We start from the raw sequence: 15,144 nt of genomic DNA, 5'->3' as shown, positions 1-15,144 counted from the left end.
CTTTTTTCATGGAAAGTGAAAAAATAATTTTAAATCATTTTTTTACAAAAAAAAATAAAATTTCAAAATAGTTGTGATATTCTGGCCAGTGGGGAAAATTGTGCATAATAGCGAACAATTAATTCAAAATAAATTTTATAGCTATAGTTTGGTTTAATTCTAATTCGTAGAAAACACTTTGCCATTCTCGTCTCTCTCCCCTAAATCTCGCTCGCCACTCTCAATTCTCTCCCTCACGTCTCTCACATTTATACAAACACAAATGTATAAATTGTGTTTGTGTTTGTATAAAGTGAAAGAGACTATATATACAAATACAAATACATATCTCTCCGTCCTATACACTTACAATTATACTAATACAAATTTTTCCCTGCCCAATTCTCTTTTGTCTCTCTCTCTCGGTTTATATAAACACAAATTATACAAATACAATGAACAATTTGTGTTTGTATAAAGCGAGAGAGAGATTTGATATACAAATACAAATGTTTTAACTCGATTCAATTGTATACAAATTTAAATTTTCTGCAGATATACAAACACAATCATTGATACATATACATAGTAGTTACATATATACAATTATGTATCCAATATACATATACATTTTTGCTTGTGGAGTAGCCTATGGGCCGGGCCGCTTGGAAATATTGAGCCCAATTGAGGTTTCCACCAAACAGCCCAAATATGCAGTTTCGGATCAAAATTAGCTGACATATTACACGACTTCCCAAAATGAAACTTGAGAGATCAGCATCAGCTATTGACAAAGACAAAACTCCATTAAAACTCCCTTTCTTCACCTTCCAACCAACTACTCCCTTCACTCTCCTCTTCCGCTCGGTAAGAATCTTCCTTCCTTCCTTTCACTTTTCTCTGTTTTCGAATAAACCCTAATTCGATATATCTCTGCCCGAAATTCGAGTCTATTTTTGAATAAAAAGAAAATGCCCTAAATCATATAGTAATAATACGTAGACTGTACATTGTTTTGTGAGTCTTGAAAATTGGCTCTTGTAGTTGTTGTTCCGTTTCTTCTTTTGCTAAAACTTATGATTGTGTTGATACAGTGCTGGAGTTACTTGCAAACTCAAGTCGAAACGTTGGAGTTGGAAACATAAAATGGGGGACGAGAAGGATGCGTTTTATGTCGTGCGCAAAGGGGATGTGATCGGGGTTTATAAGAACTTGAGCGATTTGCAAGCTTTGCTACGAACATCTGTATGTTTTCCTTAGCCTTCTAAGGTTAAATAAATACTTTTCTGCTTTTGGGCCAAAGACAGTTTCCTTTATAGTCATTGTTATCCATTGTACTGCTACTTTTTTTTTTGGGTCTTTTATAGCTCTAGTATAAGAAGAGTTTAATTATTCCAGCTTTTGAACAATGATGAAGAAATAGAGCAAAATGGATACATTATAGCCAACCCAATTAGTTTAGGGTTGAGGCTTAGTTGATTGATTGATTAATTAGAGCAAAATTAATAATACTATCAGATGTTTCTTTTTTGAATGTATTACTTTAATTCTAATCTTTCAGATTGGTGAACCAGCCATAAGTGTTTTTAAAGGGTATCGCCTGACTAAGGAATCTGAAGAGTATCTGGCCTCTCATGGACTCAAGAATGCAATGTATTCTATGGATTTCAGTGATGTTCGAGACGATCTCTTTGGGACTCTCATCCCATGCCCATTTCGGGTTAGAAAGTTAATCATTCTACTGTTGTTGAACTGGCATTAGACGCAGTTGTCTTATCTATTTGGTAGTACTGTCAATTTGATGATAGTTGGGTCAAATTTTGGCTATTTTCCGGCTTTGAAAGATATATATCAGTCCTTTTGTTATCATGATTTAGACGATAGAATTGCGCCACTAGCTTGACTGACTGCGTGAATTTTCTCGGTCAGGCTGAAACTGCCCCCCCCCCTCCACCTTTTTTTTTTTTTTTTGAGAATGTTAACTTTTCTACTATATATTCACAGGTACTAGAAAATTGAAATAATAATAATATTTGCTGGCGACGATTTTTTTTCCGGTGATTTTTGAACGGATGACACATTAAATAGATGTGATTGGATAAACTTTTACCAAAGGAGAACTTTGAGTTAAGATGCATGAGAGGGGAAGTGAAAGTTGAGCTAGATTTATATGTACATGAAAAATAAAATTGACTGGTGGAGGACTGGGAGGAAATCGTTTCTTTGCTGCATTGGATAAGAGAGCAAACCGAGTGAATACTGTTGAAAAGCTAGCAATTAAAAACAAATGAATACTATTGAAAAGCTTAATGTGAATAAGCTGAAGAATAATTTTTTGAAGTGTTATCTGGTTATGTGATACGTAGTAGCATTTCAAAGAGAAAATGTGATACTTGCCTATTCTCGTGGCACACACCTTCCTGGTGATAATGCTACTGCCATATGTTATATTGCTTCAAGACTAATTCTCATATTTGGGGGGAGGGGGTCTGGATCTGTATCAAATGCATAACTGTACTACTGTTACCTTATGGTCACAAAAGCTTGCTAATAGCTGTACAAATGTGATTATTGGGATCCAAATTTAATATTGATTATAGGTTCTGTCACTTTGGATTTGTTAGTTTTTTCTTGCTTTGTCATTGCCGTCATGTCGAACTACTTCCTCCATTGTGTCTTGCAGCCACTAACTGGTAACTACAAAGTGAGCATAATACTGCTTTTACAATTTTCAGCTAGACCCAACTTGAAATGCTAAGATTTTTTTGGCATCCAATTATTGAAATGTCTGTCTCCTTTTGCTCTGTTGAATACATTTTGTTCCATGAAAAGAAACAACATTAGCATGTTTTTTTAGTTATAATTTTACATCAAGCACCATTCCATGCGGATGGATTTTAATGTTTCATGTTTTTGCAGCAACCCGGCTCTTCAAAAGATAAAATTGTCGGGAAGAATGTTCAGGAAAAGAGGATGCAGGTTATCTCTTAATGGCCAATCCATATTATTCTTGCATTTATTAAATGGGGCATGTCTTTCTTGAAAATCATAACTGATATACTTCATTTAGCTCATCAAACTATATCATCAATTATTGCCGAGCATTAATATATTCTGAAGTAGGATAGGATGGAAAGTTTGTACACGTTGTCTATTATTAGGCTTTTGCTTTTCCTGGAATAGGAAACTAATTGTCTGGCCTAGTGATGGTGGTTTCCTCGATAACTCTTTTAGTGTAATGAGAACTAACATCTAGTAGTAGAATAAATGTCGTGGATAAGTATTTGATATTCACTTTGTTTTATTCCTTCGTTCAGATGGAGTTGGTGGCATCTCCTTCATTTGCAGCTTCTGGTCAGCAAAAACTTGCTAAATTGGACAATTTCCTAGAAGCTCCCCCAATTTCGTCATATCCTGTAAGTTAAATTTTTTTTGCATCAAGATGTGCAAATTTTTTCATTTTCTGCTTTACCTGTATGTTGATATTCTGAGGGATAGGATCGTGTTAGCCTGTCACGACTGAAACCACCCAATGTCCTTCATCGGGCAAACCAACAAGAAATAATTCTTCAATCACTTTGGCAATAAGAGGTAATAAAAATCTAGAACAGTGAATATAGCATAAATAACAATATCTGATAAGCCTCAGGAACTGATGTCACAACTCACAAGTCATGAGTCACTAAGAATATGAGGTACAATTCTGTATGAGATTAATGCATAATCAATCTGAAGTACAAATCAGAACAAAGAGACCCTAAGTTACCATGAACAAGCTGATAGCTCAACAGCTCACACTGGGATGTTGATAGATCTTGAATTCTCACTCACTCCGCTGAAGCTTGAATCCATATCTGCACACTCGGTGCAGAAGTGTAGGGTGAGTAAGAGTACTCAGTAAGTATCTTTGACCTCTCCAAATAAGATAGTGGCAAGAGACAATATAGAAGGTACTCACTTTTAAACCTGTGCATTTACTATATACAATAATTACAGAAATAGTAATGTGCTTTGAACTTATGTTTTGAGCCACTGTATTTATTTTGCGGTACTTCAGTTCCAAGTCAAAATATCATGTCTCTGTGACATAAATAAGATATTGTAGCTGAGTTGGTCTTATTTCGCCAAATAGGGTGGTGTGACTCGCTTGTAATATGATGAACACACTGTTTTCTTTTAAGTACTAGTATCTTTATGTGATCTTTGCTTGAAGCTTGGAGGAACAATTTTGTAAATAGAAACCTTCAGTCTCCCTACATGCAGTGTTCATGCATTCTTGAGTTTGATGGGGCTTCAAAGGGGAATCCTGGTCTAGCTGGTGCTGGGGCTGTGCTGCGTGCTGCAGATGGAAGTATGGTATGCTCCCTATCCTTTTAGAAGATGTGGTTTGTCACCACAAATTTACAGGTTTTCGACTTTGTGATTCTTTTCTGTAGGTTTTCCGGCTGCGTGAAGGTGTAGGTGTGGCAACTAACAACGTTGCTGAATACAGAGGCGTAATCTTAGGGCTAAGATATGCTCTTGAGAAAGGTTTCAAACACATTAAAGTCAAGGGCGATTCGAAACTTGTCTGCATGCAGGTCTTCTTTCTCTTCTTCTTACAGCTGTTTTTTTTTTGTTTGTTTTAGTTTTCGTTTCATTTTTAATTTACTTTTAGTAAATTAGTCAATTTTTTCTGCTTTCTCACTTTTAATATCCTGTCAAATTTATATATCTTCAGTAATTTGTTGAAACCACTGATTTCTAAAACAATTGCTGAAGAGCTTTTGCCATTGAGTGTCTGAGACATATTCATTAAACTGGGCTACACCAACAGAAAGTGGACCATTCCAAATAATGAGACACATGGTTTTTAACCAACTAGTTTTTGGACACGTACATCCCAAATTAACTAGAATATGATTTTGCATAATCACATAAAATTAACACAAATTAATTAAGTAAGATTCATGAATGTGATTCTTAGCTCGCGACTTGATGGTTGAGCTCAAAATATGCCCATATGAAATTTGACAATTAGAACAAATGTATTTCAAGACTCAATGACCCCCCACCCCAAAGCACCACACACACAGAGAGATAAATGAATGTGTGTGTATAATTCATTTAATCATATTTCATAAATAGTCATAGCAAAATCAACCAAATGGAACATCAACAAATCTAATTTTAAAAAAAATGAATTTTGTGGAGGATTTAGAGAGTGAATATAGTTTACCTTTTATTGCACCAATACTTTCAGTTCTATAAAGGTCTCTCCAGCTTCCTTTTAATGCACAATGTTATCATTTTTTTTCTTTTTTCAAGCATTATCCAACCACACTCCATGTCTTCACCTCGACTTTTTTCTCACAAATTGTAATTCTGCATATTATCTTTTTTCTTTTGATGAGTCAGTTGATTAGGCCAGCTACATAAAAACATGAAATACTATAATAAGAGAGAGAGAGAGATGATCAAAGAAGGCTTTTAAACAGAAATGACAAAAGCTAAGCAATATCCACCAAGTTTCGAATTGTGCATCACTGCCCTCGAGGATTTCTCGGTTATAATTAGAAAATGGCAAAGCTAAGAGCTGTTGTGGAATAAAAGAATGCAGCAGCAGGCTAGCAGTTTGGCTGCCCACATTGTCTTGGGAAAACTTGCTTCTCAACATCCCAATTTGAATCCCAGAGAGCATAAGGTGTAGGATAATGATTAATTCAAGAAACTTATTTTACTTGGCTTTTATTTGGCTTTAGTTTGACTGTTTTGCTGAATGCCTATGATTTTACAGTGACAGGTTTAGGAGCGACTATAAAGACCCTATAGGATTTGAGACATATTCAGCCTATATGTAATTTGATAGGAATTATGGGTCGGTATAGCTTGCCTTCTTGATGGTACCTCATCCACTCCATCCCAAGAGACACCTAAACCAGTTCAAAAGTGAAGCTATTCTTCCCTTGCAACCTATGTGATCTTATGCTGAGATCATATGTGCTTTTGCCGTGCTATTTATATTTCATTTAGTTTTATGTTTTTGCTGGAACTGCTTCTGGGCCGGTTTCTCGTTTTTACAAATTTCTTCATGGAACAGACTCAAGGAATCTGGAAATGCAAGAATCAGAACATGGCTGAGCTATCCAAGATTGTTAAAGAGCTTAAAGATCAGTTTATGTCATTCCAGATCAACCATATGGATAGAGTATGGCCAATTTTTCCTCTTTTGCTAATTTGGAGCTTACTGAGCTTGTCTATCAGAATTTAGATTTTCGAAGTCATTATATCTTGCAACTGCATGTTGTTTTTGTGATGAAAATGGAATAGTGTGGTCTCCTGTGACCAAAAAAGGTGCAAGTGGTATCCTTCGGGGTGGCCCAGTGGTTTGGGCTTGGGACTTCCATGTCAGAGGTCTCAAGTTCGAAACCCCTTGCCAGCGAAAGCAAGGGGTTTGCCTTCTGGGTCGAGCTCATCGCACCGGGCTTGCCTAGTGCGGGTTACCTCTCCTATGTGGTTTGTGAGCTATTGCATAGGAGCGGGGGTTTTACCTTGTGCGCACCCAAAAGGGTAGCGGCTGCGGGTTTCCCTTGTCATAAAAAAAGAAGAAGGTGCAAGTGGTGGTACTTGAATGTCATGTTTAATTTATGCACTATATATAATTTCTCTTTCTTGCTAATTTGTTCTATGAAATTGATTTTATCACCTTGTTGCTAGAAGTGAATAGTCATGCTTACCTAGTGTATCAATTCACTCTGTTCTGGTTGCTCTGCATGACAAGTTCAGATTTTTCCTACACACATAATTGTTCCTTTCTTTTTAAACATTAAAAGCTGTCTTTTCATCCAATTCCGAGGGTTTTACTTGTTTAACATATCAGGAATCCAACACTGAAGCCGATGCCCAGGCAAATTTAGCCGTGTATCTCAAGAGTAAGGGTCTTTATCTTGTGGCCCCTTTCTTGTGTTTGAATAAGTGTCTCTTTTCCCGTGAGAAATCTAATAAGAATATTTTCTTGCAGATGGCGAAATTCAAGTGGAATGTGACATGATAACTTAATAAGTCTCAAACTACCTCAACTTGTTGGGATTTAGGAAAGGATGAATGACCGCCAAGACGGACCATATTGGATTTTCAGTTGTCTAAAACTACGTCTTGTAACATGTAGATATATGATCTGAATTATGTGCATGTAACCTAATTATATATCTGGATTGAAAGTAGCTTCTGGTGTAACCTAATTTGCAATGAAAATTGGTTGGGACAAGTACCAGGCATCTTTTTTATAGTACTGATATTGTAGCACGTTGAAACCTGTCTTACTGTTGCTGTTGTCACGTAAATTAGTTTCACTGACATATTCACACACAGGGCTGTGTTTTAACATTGAATTATGAGAAGGAAATTCAAAAAAAGCTTTTATATGATTTTTCTTTTCCAGATCTTGCTTTTGATGTGGAAGCTTACCAAATTGAACATAAATAAAGTATAGTAGTTGTTTAGTTTAGTGTTTGAGTTGTACCAAATAAAAAAATACTAAGTAATTGCGTAAAGTATAAGGACAGAACAATGTTCAGAGATTATAATTGGGCCGGAAAGACACGTATCTGGACAGCCCAAATATGCAGTTCGGACCCAAATCAGCTGACCCGTTTACCCGGGACTAAACGAAAGTGGGGAAACTATTAAGACCTGAGATGAGCAGCTGGCAAAAAAATCCAATTCTCTCTCCCCCAGTCCCAACTACTCCCTCCCTTCACTCTCTTCCTCTGCTCGGTAAGAATCTTCATTGTATTCTTTCTCTTTTCTATGTTTTCAGAAACCCTAATTCGTTTATCTTTGTGTCTGAAATATGATTATTTTTTTAATACAAAAAAGCCCTAATTGAGATGGTAATTGAGTATCATTGATACTATATTAACTGCAACTGATCATACATGCAAGGTATTATGTATACTGAAAATTGTTCAGTGAGTCTAGAATGGAGTTTTTTTATGAGTGGAACTTGGACTTTTAGTATTTGTTTTTGTGTTTTTACTAAGTAATACTGTGTTGTGTTGATACAGTGGTGGAGTAACTTGCAAAGCCAAGTAAACGCATTGGAGTTGGACACATAAATGGGGGACGAAAAGGATGCTTTTTATGTCGTGCATAAAGGGGATGTGATCGCTGTCTATAAGAACCTGAGTGATTTACAAGCTCTGCTACGATCTTCTGTATGTTTCCTTTAATGTTTTTTCTGCTTTTGGGCCTTACACGGGGTTATCTGTTGGACCACTTTTTTGGAGTCATGTAGAGCTCAAGTATAAGAAGAGTCTAATTATTACAGCTTTTTAACAATGATGAAGAAATAGAGCAAATTGGATACAATATAGCCGACCCCACTAGTTCAGAGTTGAGGCTTAGTTGATAAGAGCACAAGTAATAATATTATCAGATGTTTTTTTTTTTTGAATGTATTTTCTATTTTTTTCTGTGATCTTTCAGGTTGGTGAACCAGCCATAAGTGTTTATAAAGGTTATCACCTGGCTAAGCAATCAGAAGAGTATTTGGCATCTCATGGACTCAAAAATGCAATGTATTCTATGGATTTCAGTGATGTTCGAGATGATCTCTTTGGGATACTCGTCCCATGCCCTTTTCGGGTTAGAAAGTTGATCATTTTACTGTTATTGAACTGGTGGTAGATGTAGTTGTTTTATCTATTTGACAATTTTGTCTTAACTGTTTGATAATAGTTGGGTCAAATTTTGGCTAATGTCCGGCTTTTAAGTTTCATACCCAGTAGTGTGCTGCAACCTTGACTGACTGCATGATTGTTCTCGGTCAGGCTGAACTAATCCTTCTTTTGATCTTCCAACTATGTTATCGGCAATTGAGTAGGATTGATTCTCCAGTTAGTGACCTTTTACTGGTAACTGAGTGGTAGTGATTACCAATTGTAGCTACTCCATTTAGTGACTTTTTATGTCTTTAGGTGTATGTCTTTTGCCTAGCTTTGATATCTTCTTTTGCATGGCGCTGGTGCTTCCATGTAGCTCCTTTTTCTAAAGAAAATGGACAAATATTGAATGCAACTGTTATTTATCGCTTTGACATGATGTCCATCTCATTGTTCCTCTTTGATGCACTTTCATCTGATTGTTGAGATAAGAGATAGCTCTTCAGCGCTCTCTATTGTCTTTTCCTTCCAATTTATCTCATGACACAACATTTTGGCGCAGCAGAAATGGTTTTGAGCTCATGAGATTAATTTTTCCTATGTAGGATAGGTTCTAAATAATGAAGTGCCTTGTGTTTTGGAAGAGGAAAATATCACTCCATCTTCTACAATCATATGAGGACAATCATTACTGGAAGAATTACTCCGGGATGATGTGTCTTTATATCTTTGCTTATACAGTTTTTATTGAACACTTAGCTGAGGCCCGTATTTGGTAAAAGAGATTCTGAATTTTTTTAAACTAAATATATTTAGGTATATAGAAAATTTAAATAATATTATTTTGCTAGCATTGATTCTTTAATGGTGATTTTTGAACGGATGACATTTAAAATTGATGTCATTGGATAATTTTGTACCACCAGCAGAACTTTAAGCCAAGATGCATGAGAAAGGAAGTGAATATTTACTTAGATTTCTATGTATTTGAAAATAGAAATTGAAAGGTGTAGGACTGGAACTGGGAAGAAATCATTTATTGCTGCATTAGATGAGAGAGCAAACCAAGATGAATACTGTTTTAAAGCTAACAAAAAAAAGATGAATACTATTGAAAAGCTTAATGTGAATAAACTGCAGTTTTTTTTAAAAAAAAATCTTAAGTGTTCATCCGATTATGTGGTACGTGGTAGCATTTCAAAGAGAAAATGTCATACATGCCTACTTTTTGTGGCGCATACTTCTTTTTGATAATGCTACTGCCATACGTTGTATTGCTTCAAGACTAATTTGGTTCATGGGTGGAAAGGGGTCAGATCTGTCTCCGATGCAGAATTGACTACTGTTACTTGTGGTCAGAGAAACTTGCCAAGTAGCTTTACATATGACATTCTTGGGATCCAATTTGATATCGTTGATAGGTTAATTCACTTGGTTGATTTGTTAGTTTTTCCTCGCTTTGTCATTGCCATGGCACTACTTCCTCTATTGTGTCTTGTGACCACTGACTGGTAATTAAAGAGTGCAGATAATACTGCTTGTACATTTTTCAGCTATACCTAAGTTGAAAGTCTTAGATGTTTTAGCATTTAATTATTGATATGTCTGTTCCCGTTCGCTCTGTCAAATTCAGCAGTCTATGGTTTATAATTGTGCCTTGAAGAAAACCAAATTCAGCATGTTTTCTAGTAACAATTTTACATTAAGGACGATATCATGCATGCAGAATTTTAAATTTTTTTGTTCTGTTTTTGCAGCAACCTGGCTCTTCGAAAGATAAAATTATCGGGAAGAATCTTCAGGAAAAGAGGATGCAGGTAATCTCTTAATGGTCAATCCAGATTGTTCTTACATTGATTGGATGGGGTATGTCTTTCTTGAAATGTCATAACTGATATACTTTCTTTATGCCCAACTTCAGTCATCAAAACAACTATATCATCAGTTACTACAATGCCTTAACATGTTGTGAAGTAGGATGGGATGGAAATTTCGGATGGTGTTTATTATTAGGCTTGTGCTTTTCCTGGAATAAGAAACTAATTGTCTGGCCTAGGGATGGTGGTTTCCTCAATAGCTCTTGAAGTAAAATGAGGATACTCATCTAGTGGCGGTATAAATGTCAAGGATAAGCCTGTTTGCTGCGTGTAGTTGCTTCTATTAACGAAGTTGTGGTTCACATTTATCGTTTCTAGTATAAATCTGATTTATTGTCCTAAGAACTCAATTTTATCGATGGTTCAACTCACAAGTTTTAGTTAATCTTGTCTTCGCCTTATGATAATTTGTTCGGTCCTCCATTTTGTTTAATATACCTTTCTAATTTAATTGAGTCAGCATGTGAAAGTCTTGCTATTATGAAAAGGTGTGTGTAGTGTCTTTGATATTCACATGATTTTTTTCCTTACATTCAGATGGAGGTGGTTGCATCTCCTTCGTTTTCAGCTGCTGGTCAGCAAAAAACATGCCAAATTAGACAATTGCCTAGAAATTCCCCCGATTTCGTCATATTGTGTAAGTATATTTTTTTGCCTAATAATTCTTGTATCAATATGTTTAAATTCTTGTCATTGTCTGCTTTATCTGGATGTTGACATTCCCAGGGGGGGGGGATGATTTGGTGGGTGGTGTTAGCCTTGGATAGGGCTTGCTCCTATGTTTTGACTTTATGCTGCTGATGTACAAAACTAGTGAGGAAAGTGATGCTTATTAGAGCTGATTTGGAAAATAAAAGGTTGAAAAGTCCTGATTCGGCAACCACTGAACCAAGGAGGACCGAGTGATTCTTAAATCAAACTGTGAAGGGCAAAGTGGAACTTTGTTGGTTAAGGTTGCACAAAAGTCCAAAGTTTGAAGATGGTAACAAAATTTACATGTAATCTATGTTGCTCGGATTCTCCAATAAATAGTGCCGCACCCATGCTAGATCCTCCAAAAATGCACTACTTTTGAAGGATCCGACATGCTCTCGTCAACATTTTGAAGAGTCCGAGCAACATAACTTGTATTAAGTTTATTTTAGAATGTAAGGGGTCGTTTGGTATAAAAATTAATAACACACTGATTAGTAATGCAAGGATTACTAATGCAGGGGTTAGTAGTGCAGGGATATGTAAAGCAGGGTTTATTTTATCTTGTGTTTGGCTCATTGTTTCCCACCCATCTTGTGTTTGGATTAAAACTCTATAAAAAGTTTTTCTCCAATTATACCCTTGAATTATTATGTAATTGGGTCAAGCTAGATAATTGCCGGACAATATTATTTTTCTATGGCTTTCTAACTAGCTAGGGGTTGAACAATTTTGTTGTCATGTTTGCTATTTTTTCACTTGAATTATTTAAGGATAAATAGTTGTCATCTTAATGAATTAATCACTCACAAAATGTCAATTTTCAATTTAAAAAAAGATAAACCATCTACTTTTAAAACCGAAAAGACGGTAAACAATAGGAAAATTGAATAAATCATCTACATTTACACATAAAAATTGTAAGTTGTAGTTTTAATATGTATGCAATTTTATAAATTGTTCAAAATACAAATAATTAGAAAACCACTATATATATATATGTAGATGATTAAAGAAACAACGTAAAAGAATCTATTTGGACTTTGTTCTTATGTGCTAAAAAAAGGAAAAAAGGTTCCCGTTGAACTTATGTTTTGAGCCATTTTGTAGTGTACTAATTCTGTTGGCACTTCAGCTCCAAGTCATGATATCATGTCTACTATCTGTATGTGATCTTTGCTTCTAACTTGGAGGAACATTTTGTAACTTGATACCTTCAGCCCCCCTACGTGCAGTGTTCATGCATTCTTGAGTTTGATGGGGCTTCAAAGGGGAATCCTGGACCAGCTGGTGCTGGTGCTGTGCTGCGTGCTGCAGATGGAAGTATGGTATGCTCCCTTTCCATTTAGAAGATGTGGTTTGTCGCCACAAATTTACAGGTTTTCGACTTGTAGTTCTTTTCTGTAGGTTTTCCGGTTGCGTGAAGGTGTGGGTGTGGCAACTAACAACGTTGCTGAATACAGAGGTGTAATCTTAGGGCTAAAATATGCTCTTGAGAAAGGTTTCAAACATGTAAAAGTTAAGGGTGACTCAAAACTTGTCTGCATGCAGGTCTTCTTTACTCTTCTTACTTCTGTTTTTGTTTTATTTTCATTTTCCCTTTAGCAAATTAGTCAATTATTTCTTCTTTCCCACTTTTAAATATCCTGTCAAATTTATATATTCCAGTAACTTGTTGAAACCACTGAGTTCTAAAGCAATTGCTGAAGAGCTTTTTCCGCTGATGTCCTAGCAATTAAGAGTGTCTGAGACATACTTATAATCCCCGGGCTACACAGATGCCCCAGAAAGTAGACCATTCCAAATAATGATAAATTTGATCTCTATTGATGGACTATGGTATTAAGTATTACTCCCTCCGTTTAAAAAAGAATGACTTCCTTTCTTTTTTAGTCTGTTTCAAAAAGAATGACCTCTTTCCTTTTTTGGTAACATTTTAATTTCAGCTTTCCACGTTACATGTTTAAAGTCACAAGATTGAAGGGCAATTTAGTACATTTGACATAACTTTAATTTAGGACCACAAGATTCAAAAGTCTTTTTTATTTTCTAAAACTTTGTGCCAAGTCAAACCAGGTCATTCTTTGTGAAACGGAGGGAGTATCATCTTAAGTCATCCCTAGTTAGCCTGGGATGGAGTAGCTGTAGTATTATCTTAGTGTATACTCCACAGGTTGTAGTGTATACTCCAAAATCACACAGTGGAATCCACACTGTGGATGAACATGACTGGGTATGTTAGGGAGTATAAGATAGTTTAGAAGTGCACTCGAATAAGGTAAACTACAAAAACTAATTTGAGTTTATTATTATGTAATTCTGCATATTACTTTTTTCTTTTTATGAGGCAAAGTCGGTTTAGCTACATAAAATCTAGAAACCAATTAATACTATATTACATTCAACACTTGACAGTGTTTTAAGAAAAGAAGAGAGAGAAATGATCCAAGGAAGCTTTTAAAAAGAAATGGGAAAAGCTAAGCATTATCCACCAAGTTTTGAATTGTGTCTCATTGATCCTCGGGGATTTCTCTGTTATATTAAAAAATGACAGAGCTAAGAGATGATGTGGCATAGAAGAATGAGCAGCAGTAGGCAAGCAGTTTGGATTCCCACATTGTCTTCGGAAAAATTGCTTCTGTTCATCCCAAAGTGAGCTGGAGAATAAAGGTGTAGGTTAATTTGATTGTTTTGCAGAATGCCTAAGAGATTTTGCAGTGATGGATCTGGGAATGAGTATAAAGACCCTATAGGATTTGGTATAAGCTTTCCTTCTTGATGGCACCTCACCCCTTCCATCCTAAGAGACACTCAAACCAGTTCAAAAGTGTAGCTATTCTTGCCCTTGTAACCTGTGTGACCTTATTCTGAGATCATGTGTTCTCGCAGTGCTATTTATATTGCATTAAGTATTAAGTTATTGCTGGAACTGCTTCGGGGATGATCTCTCGTTCTTTAAAAATTTCTATCATGGAACAGACTCAAGGAATCTGGAAATGCAAGAACCAGAACATGGCTGAGCTATCCAAGATTGTGAAAGAGCTTAAAGATCATTTTTTGTCATTCCAGATCAACCATATTTACAGAGTATGGCCAACTTCTCCTCTTTGCTAATTCAGAGCTTACTGAGCCTGTCTATCAGAATTTTGATCTTCGAAGTCCTTATTATATCTTGCATCTGCATGTTATTTCTGTGATGAAAATGCTATAGTGTGTGTATGTGTGGTCTCCTGTGACCAGAAAAGGTGCAAGTGGTGGGTGCTTGAATGCCATGTTTAATTTATGCAACGACGAGTTTCATCTTTTCTTGCTAATGCGCTCTATGAAATTGGTTTCATCACCTTGTTGCTAGAAGTGAATAATCATGTTTCTCCGGTATTCACTTTGTTTCGCATTTCTCTTCATTTGAGTTTAAACTAAACTTGTACGTATGTACTAAACACATGATTGTTCCTTTCTTTTAATCATTAAAAACCTATCGTTTCATCTCATTCTGAGGGGTTTTACTTGTTTAACATATCAGGAATTCAACACTGAAGCCGATGCCCAGGCAAATTTAGCCGTGTATCTTAAGAGTAAGGGTCTTTCTCTTGTACTTAAATAAATCTCTCTTTTCCCGTGACAAGTCTGTCTGATAAGAAAAATTTCTTGCAGATGGTGAATTTCAAGTGGAATGTGACAAGAAAACAACTTAATAATGTGAAGTCACCAACTACCCCAACTTGCTTGGGATTTTGTGAAGATGAATGACACCCAAGACCGATGCATAATGGATCTTTTGTGGTCTAAAGCCAACGTCTTGTTTGTTTTTTGTAGATATATGATCTGAATTATGTGCACGCATCTGGATTAGGGAAACTTCTGTTTAGGAGCCTGCTCGAATCGATTATTCTCTTCTCATTTGCAATGAAAATTAATTGGTTCTCTAAAGTTAATATTCTAGCACTTTGAAA

General features: G+C 35.9%; 1 protein-coding gene and 1 pseudogene across 3 annotated transcripts; both read left to right on the top strand.

Annotated features, from left to right (window-relative positions):
* The first annotated feature begins 1,079 nt into the window (after positions 1-1,079).
* On the top strand, positions 1,080-7,225 carry LOC125810840 (uncharacterized). Of its 2 annotated transcripts, none has more exons than XM_049490332.1 (9): positions 1,080-1,224; positions 1,541-1,699; positions 2,899-2,958; positions 3,297-3,395; positions 4,243-4,335; positions 4,416-4,559; positions 6,059-6,166; positions 6,839-6,890; positions 6,980-7,225. In XM_049490332.1, the coding sequence occupies exons 1-9, from the start codon at positions 1,126-1,128 to the stop codon at positions 7,015-7,017; spliced, it is 852 nt and encodes a 283-aa protein (XP_049346289.1). In that variant the 5' UTR covers positions 1,080-1,125; the 3' UTR covers positions 7,018-7,225. The 2 variants fall into 2 exon arrangements, with proteins under 2 accessions (XP_049346289.1, XP_049346288.1); XM_049490331.1 differs by having other exon boundaries at positions 4,228-4,335.
* A 456-nt stretch (positions 7,226-7,681) lies between these two features.
* LOC125810839 (uncharacterized) lies at positions 7,682-15,111 on the top strand (annotated as a pseudogene). Its single transcript, XR_007441889.1, has 10 exons — positions 7,682-7,734; positions 8,025-8,174; positions 8,446-8,604; positions 10,379-10,438; positions 11,036-11,135; positions 12,412-12,519; positions 12,599-12,742; positions 14,171-14,278; positions 14,715-14,766; positions 14,846-15,111. The product of XR_007441889.1 is annotated as an uncharacterized LOC125810839 (transcript).
* Positions 15,112-15,144: the final 33 nt, after the last annotated feature.

Source organism: Solanum verrucosum, unplaced genomic scaffold (assembly GCF_900185275.1).
Source record: "Solanum verrucosum unplaced genomic scaffold, falcon-dt-bn FXZP01000032.1, whole genome shotgun sequence".
Classification (NCBI taxonomy): domain Eukaryota; kingdom Viridiplantae; phylum Streptophyta; class Magnoliopsida; order Solanales; family Solanaceae; genus Solanum; species Solanum verrucosum.
This window is presented reverse-complemented; position numbering and strand designations above follow the sequence as displayed.